The sequence below is a fragment of the Mugil cephalus genome, chromosome 17 (assembly GCF_022458985.1).
Source record: "Mugil cephalus isolate CIBA_MC_2020 chromosome 17, CIBA_Mcephalus_1.1, whole genome shotgun sequence".
Taxonomy (NCBI): domain Eukaryota; kingdom Metazoa; phylum Chordata; class Actinopteri; order Mugiliformes; family Mugilidae; genus Mugil; species Mugil cephalus.
This window is the reverse complement of record NC_061786.1, coordinates 15110793-15126056: the sequence shown is the minus strand read 5'-3', so window position 1 is coordinate 15126056 and position 15264 is coordinate 15110793. Positions and strand designations below refer to the sequence as shown.

The following is a 15264-nucleotide window of genomic DNA, read 5'->3' as shown; positions in this document are numbered from 1 at the left end:
CTGGACTTAAATAGTAGCAGTTTATACTGTTTTGCTCTTCTAGTCTTATACTTGTACATTATACATTATATATGTATTTTTAAGCTTGAATCACTTTTCAGATGTAGGCCATACACCGATCAGGCATAACAATAAAACCACTGGGAAACATTCAGACCTGGCATTCGAGTCGATGTTACCCCCCACCTAGACCGGACCAGGCACCCCCACCCCATAGCAAAGACACTCCTTGATGGCAGCAACCATCCCCAGCGGGATGTATCCTGATACAGACACAAAACAGTTTAGGAACAACTCAAAAAACAAAAGAAAAACGTGAAAAACAGCAAAAGGTGGTGACCCGGCCTCCAAATTCACTAGATCCCAAACTGATCAAGAATCAATGGGAGTGGGATGATCCACAGAGGCCCCTCCCCTCGACCCATGGGACCCAAAGTCCCCCACTAACAATATTCTCTTGCCAGACACCGGAGGACACCCTCAAAATGCCCGTGTCCATTCTCTGATCTCAACATTATCCCAACATTAGGAAGGTGGTCATAATGTTATGCCTGATCGGTGTAAATGAAACAGATATGGTAAAAAGTTGTCACCGCCCCCTAGAGGTTTTACATCAAATTAGATTTTTGATTTAAAAAAAAAAATCACAACAGCCAAGTGATTTATTCTATTATTATTTTTTTACGATGTCTCTAATCATGTACGCGATCTATGTTCAGACAACCGTACCCATTCATATCGAATAAACTTTAAATGAATAAATTTGACTTTTTTATGCTCACTCTTGAGAGATAAGCCGCAGCTCTGTCAGTCTGCGGTCGTGTGAAAACCTCGCGTCTAAAAATGTGTGTGTGTGTGTGAGAGAGAGAGAGAGAGAGAGAGGTGACAGTGGGACCAGTGCACGACCAGCCTGAAAGGAAAAGTGGGACTGGAGCACGAGTGACGTGACTGCTGCTGGAAAGAGGGAGGGAGGGAGAAAGAGGGACGGCTGGACTCCATTAAGCCAGAAGCCTGCGGGGGAAAACTGTTTGGGATACTTCTCCGGCGAGTTCTTCGGGGATTTTTTTCCGTTTTTACCATCTTTTCTTTTTGGAAAAAAAGAAGAAGAAAGACCTTCTACATGATTTAAAGGAGGGGGACTTGCTCTGTACCGCGTAGTCGACTGCTTCGTGTCTTTTATTCGTCTTTGTGAAGGTGAGTGGACAGATTTAAATGTTCGTCTTCAAAGCCGTGCTCGTCCGCCGCTGTGTGAAATATGAAAAGGTGTCGTTATCGCACAACTTGTACATTTTTTTAAAAACAGAAAAAACTATCGTTATTTAGAACTTTTTTCCCCCCGACTATTTTGGAAGCTCGTTTGGTTTTAGAGGTACTTTTTAAACTCCTTCTTTTTTTGACGAAGGGCTCAGGAGGAGTGAGTGCGCATGCAGCGGCACCAGCGGCAGCCGGGGAGTTGTTGCACGAGCTCCGCTTACATAATTAACCCCTCCGCCTGTTCGTGTGCCTTTACCGTTATTTTTAACAGGTGAACCGCCTCGTTGGGCAGAGATAACGCCAGTCAAAGGTCTTTGTTGAACTTGTAGCCGCGGGCTAAGAGCCTTTGTTCCGCCGTGTTTATTGATCAGTCGGCTGTCTTGATCGGCAGGCCTCTCTGTCTCTAATGGACAAACCTCGGGTCAGAGAATGACAGATCAGATAGAATGTAACTTTTTTTTTTTTGGGGGGGGCCACTTGTTCCCAGACTGGATACGAAAAAAGCAACTCTTAATGATGTTTTTCTCTCTTTTTTTCCCCTTCATTAATCTTTCTTGAGGGTCAAACGTTCAATCAGCTATGGGACCACAGCTGTCACCATTGCCAACACAGTGTACCAGTGTTTAAGGCTACACTATACTGCAATACTTGGGATATTTAAGTACTCACAGTAAGATTGGATGCACCTCACCTTTTGTACCAGGGAATATGTTTAAGAGTGGCGATTGAGAATGGAAAAATGCTCAATTGCGAGCATTCATGCTGTCCTCTGTTTATTGGATCTGCAGCAAAGCATGTTTAAATGATTTAAAAAAGTAAAATTAGGATGAAAGAAGTCCTACATGCACCCTCACCTAGTGTGTTGCCATTGCCACTACCTTCTTTAATAGTGGCAATTTAGTTTTTAGCTAAAGAAGTTGTATATGCATCCTAGTGTGTCACCATTCCCAACACAGTGTGTTTGAAGGCTGGATTGTGCTTTAATACCTGCGTTAAAATTGTCAACTCAGAGTGGAAGAATACTCAGTCATAAGCATACGCACCATCTTCTTTCAAAATCCTACTAGATCTGCGGCAGGGATACACTCTGGAAGGAGCGCCACATGCATCCTTGCCGTTGCCAATACTGTGGACCAGTGTTGCAGACTTCATTATACTCTTAATACCTTCTTTAATAGAATGGAAAAATACTCAATTGCTGCATTGAATCGGCGCTGAAATTGATTATTGAAATACACATATATCAAGACTGAAATTACGCTTGCACCCCTTAAGAAGTTGCATTATGCATTCTTACGTAATGTGTCACCATTCCCGACATGGCATACCAGCATCGAAGAATAGACTATGCTCCAATGCCTTGATTAAAATTGACATACATACTATATTCTTTCAAATTTTTTCAGATCTGCGGCACAGTGAGTCAGTGTTGTAGTCTGTGCTTTTATACCTGCATTGAAAGTGTCAATTCAGAATGGAAGAATAATGAACTATCTTTTTTTTTCTTCCAAAGTTGCATCAGGTCTGCAGCAAAGCATATTTTAAGTGCACATCAGCATTAAGATTAGTCACAGTTAAGGTTGCACCCTTGAAGAAGTGGTATATGCACCCTTACCCAGTGTACCAGTGTTTCAGGTGAATACTTTATAGTATTCGGCAAATCTATGGATTAATCAACCACATTGAATTGCCTATTTTTGTTAAGTCTTGTCTTGCGGTGAATTAGTGCAACAGTAATATTGAAGGTTTACTTCAGACATTTTAGTTTTGAAGCACTTTTTAAACCAACTGCAGTAATGGCTAGCAAACCGTGCTTTGATGTGTGGCATTGCTTTCTTGCTGTGTTACATAGAATGGCAGATGATGGCCACATGTTATTGTATCATCTGTCATTCTTTAATATGTCTAGACTAAATGTCAGAATGCATTTTTAGTGTTTAAGTGTTCAAGTGCGTCGCGTATGTTTGTATCCAGTGGGTCAATGGGTTCCTTTTCGTTTCAGTGCGACAAGAAGTTGAGCCGTGACCGTTCTGCTCTGTTTGGCAGGATGGCGCTGGACGGGATCCGGATGCCCGATGGCTGTTACGCCGACGGGACGTGGGAGTTGAAGATGCATGTCACTGACCTCCACAGGGACGTGTCGCTGAGGGTCACCGGAGAAATCCACATTGGTGGCGTCATGCTCAAGCTCGTGGAGAAACTAGGTATGCGTGCACGTCGCTGGCGTTAATCATCCTGAGCAGATGCGACTTTCACAGCTGCTTATCTCAAGTGCAATAAACCCTCGTGCATAGTCGTAATTAACTGATTCGGGAGGGTATTTATTACGAATCTGCATAGTTAACATGTATTCTCTTAGTAGAGTGGAAATGCAAAAACCCTTTCCATTCATCATCATGCCATATGAGAATATCTGCACATGCCTGACTTGTGTTATCTTTTCCTGTTTGTGAGGTAATAAATACCTCTTGAATACACACACATATATATATATCATTCTCAGAATTTGATGTTCTGGGTAATAAATACAATAGCTTGAACTGTTTCTGAATTCTCGCCAGAAGTTGAGAGCAGGCATACTTCAACTTTGTCATGGTTGGGAGCTCAAAACTAGGAAACGCCTTTTGAAAGAATACAAAGACAAAATGTGTGAAACCAGAAGAATTGGGTCAGTTTAGGAGAAGCTACAATGTGCCATTGTTTCTGGAGGCAAGTCCCGTTTGATATGGTTTCTGAATGTGCATATCATTCAATGAGTATGACTATTTTTTGCATGTGGTTTTAATGTTCCTCTTTGTTGCCCTGCGGCATACACGGGTCAGTAATTCAAGGTATAAAGAAACCATACACAGCTTCCCTCCCCCCACTGTACCATGCACTGTTCTGTAACTGCAGTTCTGCACTTGACAAGTTTGGGTGCAGCTAAGCATAAGAGTCCTCTGTTCCAGCTACTTGAACACTGCGCCGTTTCATGGAGTCTGGGGAAAGGTCAGTGGCGGTGGCAGTACGATTTGGAAGTGACACTTTGTTGCGTGTTGACGGTGCCCCGGATGCTCTGAATTCCTGCAGCGCTCCAAAGGTTCCCTGCCCATGGTCCCGTTTTTAGCCCTCCTGTTAGCGCTCCGCATAATTGAGGTCTTTGTTCTCTGTGGTCGTGTGGTGAGTAGCATCCACGCTAGGCGAGTTCAGTGTTGCTGGCGTGTGTGGGCCAACGTGAATTCGTTGGTTCTTCTACCCAAACTCTTCTCAAGGCCTGGCCTTATTCATTGTTTGAGTTGTGTTCATGCATTGTGTTAAAGGGTACAACTTTTTCCTGACACTTCCTCTGTGGCGCAGTGCTGGTTGGTCAGTTTGATACACGGCAGATAACGACATAACGAATTGTTTGTAAAGTATTTAAAGGAACTGGATGTCCGTTATATCAACTGTGATTGAGGACATTGTTGTGTCTCTGATGGACCAGTCTGCTTTTTTTTTTTTTTTTTTTTTTTTTTGCTTTCGCTGTTCCTAATTTTCCTTTTCTTGAGGATGTTGCTGTTACGCCGATGACCTCTTTTTATCTCTTCGGGATTCCGGTGGCTTGAGGGCTTCACATCCACATGACAATAGTTTTAATTTGTTGGGCTTGGTTGGTTGTTGCTGCATCCAAGTCGAATAACAGGATGTGGTCGTGCATCTTAGTTAATGCCACGGTTTTGTAACAGAAATTGTACCAGCTTACGTTACTGTTCGTAGACGCATTTAAATCCGCTCCGTGTTATCATACTACTGCCCTTTTTACTGCAGTTGACTTAATAGACCCACTATAATGTAAAGCAGTGTTTAAAAAAAAGTTTTTGTGCCTTTTAACTGGTTTCACAATGAGTGTGGGGGAATTTCTCCTACCTTGAGTCAACAGGTTATTTTGCACTGTAATCATTAACCAACAATACGGTTTGTCCACATGGCCACACTTTGCAGGGGACTGCGCACTGTTCAAGCCGCATGTGGTGTTTATTAAAAACATGCCTACATGGTGTGTTCCAAGAAGAAACGGTCCTTTGGAGATTGTTAAGATCAAACTCTTTGTATAGAGATTTCTCGTAAAAACAACTCTACGCGCTCTCCAAGAGGAAATGATATGAGCAAAGTAATATCTGAAGTCGTCTAAGGTGCTCATCCACAGTCAGCGTGTTACCGACGGCAGAAGGTGGTCAGGCCGCCGGCGTAACATTTAGAATATAATCGCCGCTGTGTCATCAGAGACAACCTTTTCTGATGGGGAACTGAGGACTTTACACCGTCACCAGAGAAAAACAGTAATTTTATCTCCTACAACAATGGAGTTTCTGTTCTGTGTCTGTGGGACTTTTGTGTTTTCACATGTTAATTCGCAGCCAAACTAATCCAAACACCCTAAAGTCCAACAGCGTAACCAGTCAAAGCCAGAAACCCCTGTGTATTGCAAGGTGAAAACCTTATGCGGGCCAACGGTACGACCAGTTATCCGTGACGTCCCTTTCTGTGGGAACTCCTCCAGTCTTTTAAGTGTTGTCACATGCTCGCTGTTGAATTTGCTGATTGCCGCCCTGTGGTGGCCATACACGGCACATGTACGCGCCACTGTGAGAAAGGGCACGTAGATACCGTGGAGCTTTGGCAAGCAGCGCCTCAGTCTCACATTGAAAGGACGTCAGGGTTCAATGACAACCCCCCCCCTCCTTCTCTTTCAGCGTGCACCTCTTGTGATTCACCTTTTTCTCCATTTGCTGTCCACCCGGCTGACGACCCTTTTTTTTTTATTTTTTTTTTATTAGGAACATTTGCTGCTCTGCGTAGTAGCTTTCAGAAAGCGTGTATTTGTGCGGTATGTGTCGTGTGTGTGGGAAAATGTCTTGTGCTCAGCTGTCTCCTGCGTGATGGACGGCGTTCTCTTCGCCGGTGTTTGCGCATGTGTTTCCACACGTGCGCGTGGTGGTGCGGGCCGGTGGGTGTGTCTCATCCGCATGTATCCTGCTCTCATCGTTCAACTCTTCCTGTGAGCCGCAGGTCTCCCGTCCACGCAGCGAGCGAGCTCAGATGGCCTTCGATAATGGATTAAATAGACAAATGCCAGGAAGGCACTTAGCTATTGATCACGGCAGTGCACGCTGCTTCCATTTCCCTGCAAACCTCCGAGAGAGCAGTATTTAAAGCCAGCTGATTAACCACCTCCTCGGTCCCTTAGTCTCGTAATCCTTTCATCTTTCCATTGCTTTCAATCATTACTGCTTTCTCTGACTTTGTTGATGTTTTTCCAAAAGTGCTGCACCCCTCTCTAAAAGCTAATTTAGGAGGGGGAGCAAATATTGTCCCAACAACATTAGCCTGGAAAGGGTTTTGATTGAATTTAACGTTCCCGCGTTTACGTAGCTTTTAAGTCTGGTAAACTGTGGCTTACAGTAAGTGCCTCGCTATTAATGTTTTACACAAATGCATTGCTACTTTGCACACACTAAAGGTGAAGAGGCCAGCGAGCGAGAACACTGAATTACAGATCACCGTGCTAACCACCAAAGAAGAAAGGCTTTAAATGAACACGATGGATGAGAACCTTGTTGTGTCTACATTCGTGAATGCGCGACGGTTGTGTTGACTCTGCTTAAGGCTAATTTATGGTTCTGCTTCAGATCAGTGTTGTAGGTACGCCTCAAACTGAGGACGATCTACGAGATTTTTTGACAAATTTTATTCGTGACATGGGAAATGGTGTCGGAAGACGACGGGAAGTAGCGGGAATATCAAACCAACGATGGCGAATGGTGAGAGCAGGAGAGTGTTGACAAAGTGAACCTGGACCACAGATATAGAGCAGAGATTCATCAAGTTGTTGCAGGAGCACGAGTACCTGTATAATGTTGGTTGCAGTGCAAACCACAACCGTTGCCCTCGTGATATTTTGATGCATTTAGTTAATCTGACAAATCGTGTAGATCCCTCATCGGGCGCAGTTGTTAACTCTGTAATCGCCAGTTCTTCATTTGTCAAATAAAAATCTGCTGAAGTCAGCCTGTTGGTGTGCACTCCTAGTCTTATCAGAATCTGTCAAGACTGTGAAAGTCATGTAGTGCGTCCCCAGCTTCAGATAACGGCGTAGCTCCAAACCCTACGACGTAGCCTGGTTTGGCCCTTCCCCAGAAATTTCTTCTGCCTCCTACACACCATCAACTCTTACGTCTTCCCTCTTTTGTGTGTGTTGCAGTGACTTCAATAAAACCGTTTTTCAGCATTTACTCATTATTCAGCACCGGTTGCCATTGTCTGAATTCCACAGAAAAACTGCACACAGCTGACCGGCTGAGGTGTGGCTGACACATCGCCACGGAAGTATACACGATAGGAGAGAGGGAGGTGCGTTGAGTGAAGAGGACCTGATCGTTCTGTTCTTGCTGTCTCTCCTTCTCATTGTGACGTTTGCCACGCCGCTAGAATTCCATAAAAGTCTTCGATGAAGCAGGAAATGACTTCCAGGGTTTGGCATGCTGTTCTCTGGTCGCTGCCGTCATCGCTGGAGTCTGCGCTCCCCGCTCCCCGCTCCGTCCACCTCCCACTCTCTACAACAGCCCTCCCTCTTTTCCTTCCCCGCTGCTTCAACCCTCCTTTCCTGCTCAATTTAGATACATTTTGTTGAGAATATTTTCAGCATTTTGCCATTTTTTTTTTTTTTTTTTTTGGTCTAAAGTGTTGGAAGCGTCCGCCTCTCCAGCTGCATAGGAAACACAGACACTGCTGGTTTTCTCATGGTTTCTGACTCGGGTTCGCGTACGCCCGACTGTTCCGTGTTCCAGAAATAGAACTTGAGCGAACTAATTGGCCTGGTGTGACTCTTGATAGTTCATGTGGTTGTTTCCAGAGAAGGGCTGGCCTGCCTGTTTTTTTGGCTGCTGTACCGTCCGCTCACAATGGAGAATTCTCCCTGTATGTCAGAGAAAACATGTGTTTTGCATTTGGAGCTCCATATTCACGTTGTGGCAAGCAGTTTGGTGATTGCCTTCATTCCACTTTCATTTTAGTTTTACATTCAGAAAAGTTTATTTTTTTTTCTAAGTTAATACTTTGTTGTCTGTTATAATCCGGCATCCTTTCGCAGTGCCAAGATGATGTTTGGTGGAGGTTGTTCTGACCAGAGGGAGATGACTTCAGTTTGACAATGGAGCGCGGGTTTCATTAGGAAACAGACGCTATTTAACACAGGATGCTGAACTTCCTCTGGGCTTTTTTTTTATGCAACTTCTCCCTTCTCCCTGTGTTGCATTCCTGCCTTCTTAGCGTTGGTGTGTGCATTTCTTTTTCTTTTTTTTTTTTTTGAAGGATATGTTTCTGAAGAACTGAGGGAAGCGATTGGACAGAAGATAGCACGGCCGTATCTTTCCTGGTGACGTGCACAGGTCTCACATCTTTTACTTTAATTAGCGTACGCGGGGAGAGCGCTGATAGGGGTCTGAAGCCCTTATTTCATCCTGCCATGACACACAGTTCAGACAAATCACTATGTGTAATGAGACTCATTGATTGGGACCGTGGAGCCGCCCTAAGTGTCTGGCATTATGAAGTGAGAAATGGCCTGGCAGCCCGTGTGATCATCTTGCTGTCTAATCTCTCTGACAGGAAGTAGTTAGCCTAAGTGGTGGTCCTGCCCAGGCCAGAGCTTTCCTGTTTCACTAGCAAAGATGTTGCAGTGATTGTGCTGTTCCTATGTAGTAGATCATTGGCCTGTATAATTGCGTGCATACTCGGTTCGCTTTCCATATATAGACAGCTTTGGCACCCTATTTAGATCGCCTCATGTCCAAAGTTGTCGGACAGTGTGTCTGCCAGTGGGGACCAGTGAGTTTGCTGTTTTGCGTTACATTAAGCTAAAGACTTATTGATCGGACCAATCAAGACATCACCTTGGCTTGCAGAACTTGTGCATCATCTTAAATAATTCTCTCTTGTAGCCAAAGTGATTAATTACTGAAATATATTGTCAGCTGCTGACCCAGCTAGCATCTAGGAGAGCCATGTTTTTATTTAAATTTTCCTCACCGTGACCTCACGGGTGACCGGATGCAAAGGGGAAGAATGAGATCCTTAAGCCAGCTGTACAGTAGTAGTGCTGCTCGGTTAATCATATACACATTACACAAGGAAGAGTTTCAGTTGAAACTGAACTAAACTTGACTCTTTGTTTTCATGTGCTGCAGAGAACAGGGGTTCTCCAGAAATAAAATGCCGCTTTAATGTGATCAAATTGTCATATTAGACATATGTTCCGTTCTCCGTTGCTTTCCTTCTTCGGTCAGTGGAAGCGGAGTTAGCGTTGACTTAATCATGTTATGTTTGGCATAAATGACTCAAACTATCTGCAAATCGGAACTTGGCTGCTTTTTGTCCTTCTCACCTTCCTGTAGAACAAACAGCCCAGTTGATCCACTGGAAGGAAATGTTAGAGTGCCGCATTGTTGTTGTAACACCACACACCTGCGTGTGAGGAGAGTAAACTGATCTGGCTTTTTTTGTTTAACTCCTCAGCCAACATTTCATTCATTTCAAACCTGTCCCCGCCTCTCAGTGTGACTCTATACTCTCCCATTCACCAGGGTTTTTGATAGGTTTAGACGGTACAGATTCAAGAAAGCATTTCATTTAAAGGAAGGCCTGCTTAGCAGCTCCAAGTGCTAAGGGTTTCAAGAGATGTGTCACTACGGCTTCCTGTTGCCCGGCTCGCTGCGGCGTCAGCGGGCCTACTCCTCACAGTCCTGGAGGGACGTCTGGCAGGATGCTTACGTGGATAGAAGGACAGATGAATATTGTATATCTGTTCCATTGATCTTACGCCCAGAGTTTCTTTGTAATGTCATTATTCCACCAGGGCCCTGGACACTTAATTGTATAAAGCTGTGTCAGGGCGGAGGGGCAGCACCCCCACTGTTTTGCTGTGTTTGGAAAATGACACAAATGGATACAAACTATCTGTCTCTAAGGAGGTTTCTTTTATAGCCCTCTCGCCTTTCCTAATGCATCAAAGCCAGCACTGTTGCACTCTTATTACTCTGATAGGCTGGATGCTCCTAAATTTCCTGTCGAGATTTCGGATTCACTCCGCTCCCAGTGAAAGTGCATGTTAGCTTTTAGCGGTAGAGGATCAACCACCATCTTATATATAATCATCCGTATTTTTATACAGCTTGCCAGCAGCCATTTGATATTATCCTCTGTGGCTGCCAGGTGATCTTAGACTGTAAAGCACCAGTACTCAGGTATCTGCCAGTCTCAGATAGAAACCCTGAGGGCCTGTTTATGCTTGAAAAAGAGCAGTTTGTTCGACATAATATCTGCCTGTGCAAAGGAAGAGGTGAAACGCTGACTGCCATTGAGATCGCAAAAGTAACGGTGTCTGCTGGATTTTATTCGTTACAGAAGAATTACAAAAAAAGAGCTTATGTACTGAGTATTTGTTGTTGTATTCAGTGTGTGTAGGAAAGGTATTAGCATACACGATTAATAACAGAATGCTCCCTGTCTCCTTTTCTGTCGATGTGAGTGGTGCATATTTAATGTCTGTGATAAATGGCATGTTTGATGGATGGATTATTGGCAGGAGACTGAGCTGTTGTATAATAAGGGGCTGAAATAATTTTAAGGTAACCTCATTCAACTTAGCCTGTCAATGGGAAGCACTTGAGGTATTGGTTCGTGAACACTCGAGGGAGATGGCTGGAATAGACCAACACCTTCGTCGATAATTTCACCTTCGCTGGTGTTTGATGACATGAAGACTTCATTTCAGGGAATGGATAACTTAATAAAACACAGTCTTTAATTCATTTGGCAGAATGCTATATCGTCTTGCGCCACAAATCCAGAAATGTGTTCGTCTGCTCTTCTGCTGTCATTTCTGTCACCGACGCATACTGATTGTGACTATTCGGAGCTCCATTGTCTTTAACACAAGCCCAGCTGTTGTTGAAACCATCGTATCTCTTAAATCTTCCACAGTTGTCCCCGGTGACGCTCTATCTCATGTCCAACATGTAGATATTGTCATCACCTGTTTCTGTCGAACATGTTGTAGACACGTTGGGTATCTGATGCTGATACAATCTAGCGTGACTGCGCGAGCTACAAAGTGCTTAAAATCCATTTACAGTAGGTCTAATTTAAGGACGGTGCAGAACAGTTGCTCGGTGGATCGTTGCTCGTCAATACCGACCTTCGCTTTGCTTCAGACGTGGAATATATTTAGAAGGAGAGGGGCTTTCATGTTGTAGAGGGGATAATGAGTGTGTGTATGTGTGCTGGAGACAGATAAGTCCGACAAAACCTGCCGCTCCGCGTCTTTGTTGTATGTGAAAACAAGTTGCCGCCTCACGTCGCTGCCCCTGCGGCGTCAGCCAGGAGTCGCCAAGGAAACGGCATTATCAGTCTCCCTTGGCTGTGATGTTTTTATCAGCTGATGGTAAAACTGACAAAACCTGGCGCTGCCTGACCGTGGTTGTTACTGACAGATAGCTGATGAAAACCATTTTTTAAGACAAAAGCTTGCTGTACAGACACAGAGGTGCATCCTCTCTTAAATCGTATCTATCAGTGATGCTGTATGTGAGCCTGGAGTTAGGCATCGGCTGGCTGTCACTGCTATGCGGGTTGAGGCGTATTAAAGAGTTAGTGTGAGGCACTGAGTGCACATAGAAGAGGAAGGATTTATTTGTGTTTAAGCCCAGACCCTCCATGTCACATCTATTGTTGAGCTCCAGCATTTAGTTCATTATCCGAGTAGTCAGTCAACAGAAACATTAGCAACTATTCTTATCTCAGTTTAGGTTTTTGGAGCAAAAAGGCCCGTCTTTCTTCAGTTGTATGCGTTATATGATTTTGGCCTGTTAGTTGAAGGAAATTCTAATAGTTATTATTATTAATAGTTGTTATTATTGTGTTTTTATCATAGCGTGACAGGGCTACATGGTGTTCATATTTGAAATATATACAATACATCTTATTAAGGAGTAAAACGTTGCTTAAGCACCGAATGAAAGCACCTCTCTCGACACAGCATATCGTATCATAATTACATGAAACGTCATTTGATAAAAGCAAGCGTGTATCTTCTTGTGTCATCCCTAATTAGTTTGCATACAAGCAGTTTTTAAATTCCTCCCTTAAGTGAATTTGGAGATGCTGTTGTTTGTTTGTAATATCAGTCGTCACCTTTTCACGCCAGCTGTCGCTTTCTGCGTCTCGTATCGTTTTGCCCCCGCTTAAAGCTCCTCCCCCGTCCTTTGCTTTGCTTGTTGTCCTCGTCTCTCCTTTTCATGCCCTTTCTCTCATTCCCTTTTTTTTTTCCCTCATCCTCTCCTGTTGTCCCCGTCCCCTCCCCCTCTGCGGACAGTCCTCCATAAACATAGCTGCCTCCTAATGTAAACACTACAGATACTGACTAGGAAGGGATGGAGGGAGTAAAAGAGGCGTGATGATGAGGAGGAGGAAAGGAAAGGCGTATCGCAGCAAAAGCCCTTCAGACCTCTGTGCCTACAGAGAAAAGTACTGATTGAGTGTTTCCCTGCTAAGACATGGCAGCATTAATCCACGTCTATTTTTCAAAGCAGAATTTCTGGTTGTGGTATCTGGTGCACAAAGCGACGGAAGCGGCCTTGGTGGAAAGTTGCGGCCGTGTCGGTGGTGAATGAAAAGAACTCGGCGAGGCAGGATTTAGGAATTAATTTCGCCTCCGACTCGCACAACACAGAGAGCTAATGTAGTTAATGGATGCATGTGAAGAACGCCCTCCCCCTTAACAAACACCCAAACCCGCGCACACACAATCTCTGTATCATCTTTCACGTCCTGCAGAGGTCATAAAACATGGTTTTACCATTCTGTTTCTCCTCCCCTTGTCTTTCAGTCCTCGCCGCACACACACACACACACACACGCACACACACACACGCACATCACTCCGCAGAGGGGCCGCGGGGCCGTGAGGCTGCATTTAATGCACCCAATTACTTAGGCCCCCCGCTCCCCTGGCTGCTGCATTACGTCAGGTTTGGCAGGCTGTATTTTTAGATGGCAAATGCCATTGGCCCTCTCTCCCTCTCTCCGTGGATGGAGTTACCGACCTTATTGCCGAGAGAGCCCAATGGAAGCCTACCCGGCGCTGCTTTCATCCAATCAGGGCACATCGAACCACCGCGTAACGACACGAGCAAGGAGAAGGGGGAAGGATGTGTCCAGTGAGGTTTTGGCGGGCGGGCGGGCAGCGACAAGGAAACGGAGAAGCAGGGGCTGCTGGGACCGTGTTGAGGGTAACTGAGACCAGCCAAGACACGCATTCATGTCTTGCCGCAGATTGTACGGTGGTCCTACATGCTGAGTATGGACGTTTCTATAGAATGCGGCCTGTGGGGGAAAGACCCGAGTGCCAAAACGTTAATGCTAGCTGTTCCGCATGTCTCCCTGGCCCCAGAAATTACAAGGTTGTAAGAGGAAAAAACTGTGAGGCAGAGTTATGAAAATACATTCAGGAATATTTTCTCTCCATACTCCCTCTCATTATTCCAGCCTTTAATAGCTGCAGAAAACTTGAGAGAGCAGCTCCTCTGATGGCGGCAATGAAGCCGTGTTCCGCACAGCTGAGGCATCGAGAGCGGAGCGATGACAGCTAGACCCCATGCTGCTAGAGTAACTCACACAGGGTCTCAGAAAGCTTGGAATGTTTTCACTCTAGTACCAAGTGTTTGCCCATCGGAGTAAACAGTATAAATCCCAACAGCTTGACAAACAACCCGTCCCCGAGACAATTTCACAAAGCCCTCTGCTTCATCCACACTGAGAACTCCTCTCCTCGAACGTGTGCTCCCCACCTCAATCATTATTATAATCTTTTCCCCCGCACCAGTTTGCTTTGCTCACATCACAGTGGTCTCGCTTCCTTAGCCCGGCGCACAATCTGTTGTTTCACCAACTCGGCCGCTAATCCTATTCATGCGGCTTTTAGACGGGGTCAGCAGGAGAGTGTCGGCAATGCATGTGGATGCCCCCATACAAAGTAAAGGTCAGGGAAAACAAGAGCAGCACGTGAAAACAGAAGGCCGCTGAAGGTTTAGGTTACCATGGCGCCAAGCTGTTTGATTGACAGTCGGGAGAGGTGCGCGCAGAGCAGCGTTCAGCGTCGCGTCTCGTGACATTAGCACTGGTATATTAAAACATTTATAGAATGAGTTACAAGAATCATCAGTGTTTGATTACGATGGGAAAAAATTCAAACTGCCATGTTGATGTGAAGTTTATGCTCTATCTACACTAAAGTAATCCATTATGCCTCCAGTTTGTCCATTAGCTGCTGTGTCCTTCCTCATGTAATAAGTACATTATCTAATGTGCTACCAGCCTTGACTGAATGATAAGATGAGTAATTGATTAGCGATTAGTTGCAGCAATATAGTAAAGTGCAAATTAGCATTATTAAAACACGTGGTGGTGAAGTAAATACTTTTTCTAACCTTTTATACATGCTATTGTTTAACTTTATATTCTTTTCATTCTTTTTTTTTTTTTTTAATTTCTGACTGATGACATGCTCTCCCCGATGCCTTTTAAATACTCCCACTGACTCATTAAAACATTTGAGATCGAATGCTTCAGGCAAATGGGGATCTCTGTCTGGGCGCAGTGACTCAGTGAGCGTGGATAAAGACCCAGAGAGACATGAAGGACAAGCTGGAGAAGCAATGAAGGGGAATGTGGGTGGACGGAAATGAGACACCACTCTGGGAAGTGCCTTCCTGGAATAATGCCGAAGTAATGATATCACTGCTCGGGGGATATCTGAAAGTTATATAATAGACTAAAAGATATAGGCCTGTTCACCTCATCTCAACTATAATATAAGATGCACTTGAACCTAAGGTAATTTAAGGTATCCACAGTTGGTGGATAATTTAAACGCTCTAAAAGGTGACGGGAAGTAAATCATTCGACTGTTTTTGTCTTTTATTTAATGACTATATC

General features: G+C 44.5%; 1 protein-coding gene across 5 annotated transcripts in view; it reads left to right on the top strand.

Moving 5' to 3' along the window:
• Positions 1 to 974: 974 nt before the first annotated feature.
• The window catches only part of fermt2 (FERM domain containing kindlin 2), a 37533-nt gene continuing 23243 nt past the window's right edge, over positions 975 to 15264 (top strand). For 4 of the 5 annotated variants that reach the window (XM_047610666.1, XM_047610665.1, XM_047610664.1 and 1 more), the window contains exons 1-2: positions 976 to 1194; positions 3301 to 3458. In XM_047610666.1, coding sequence (XP_047466622.1) covers positions 3302 to 3458 — 157 coding nt within the window. In that variant the 5' untranslated portion in view covers positions 976 to 1194; position 3301. Of the gene's footprint in view, positions 1195 to 3256; positions 3459 to 15264 lie in introns of all 5 variants that reach the window. The other variant, XM_047610663.1, reaches the window with a different exon arrangement.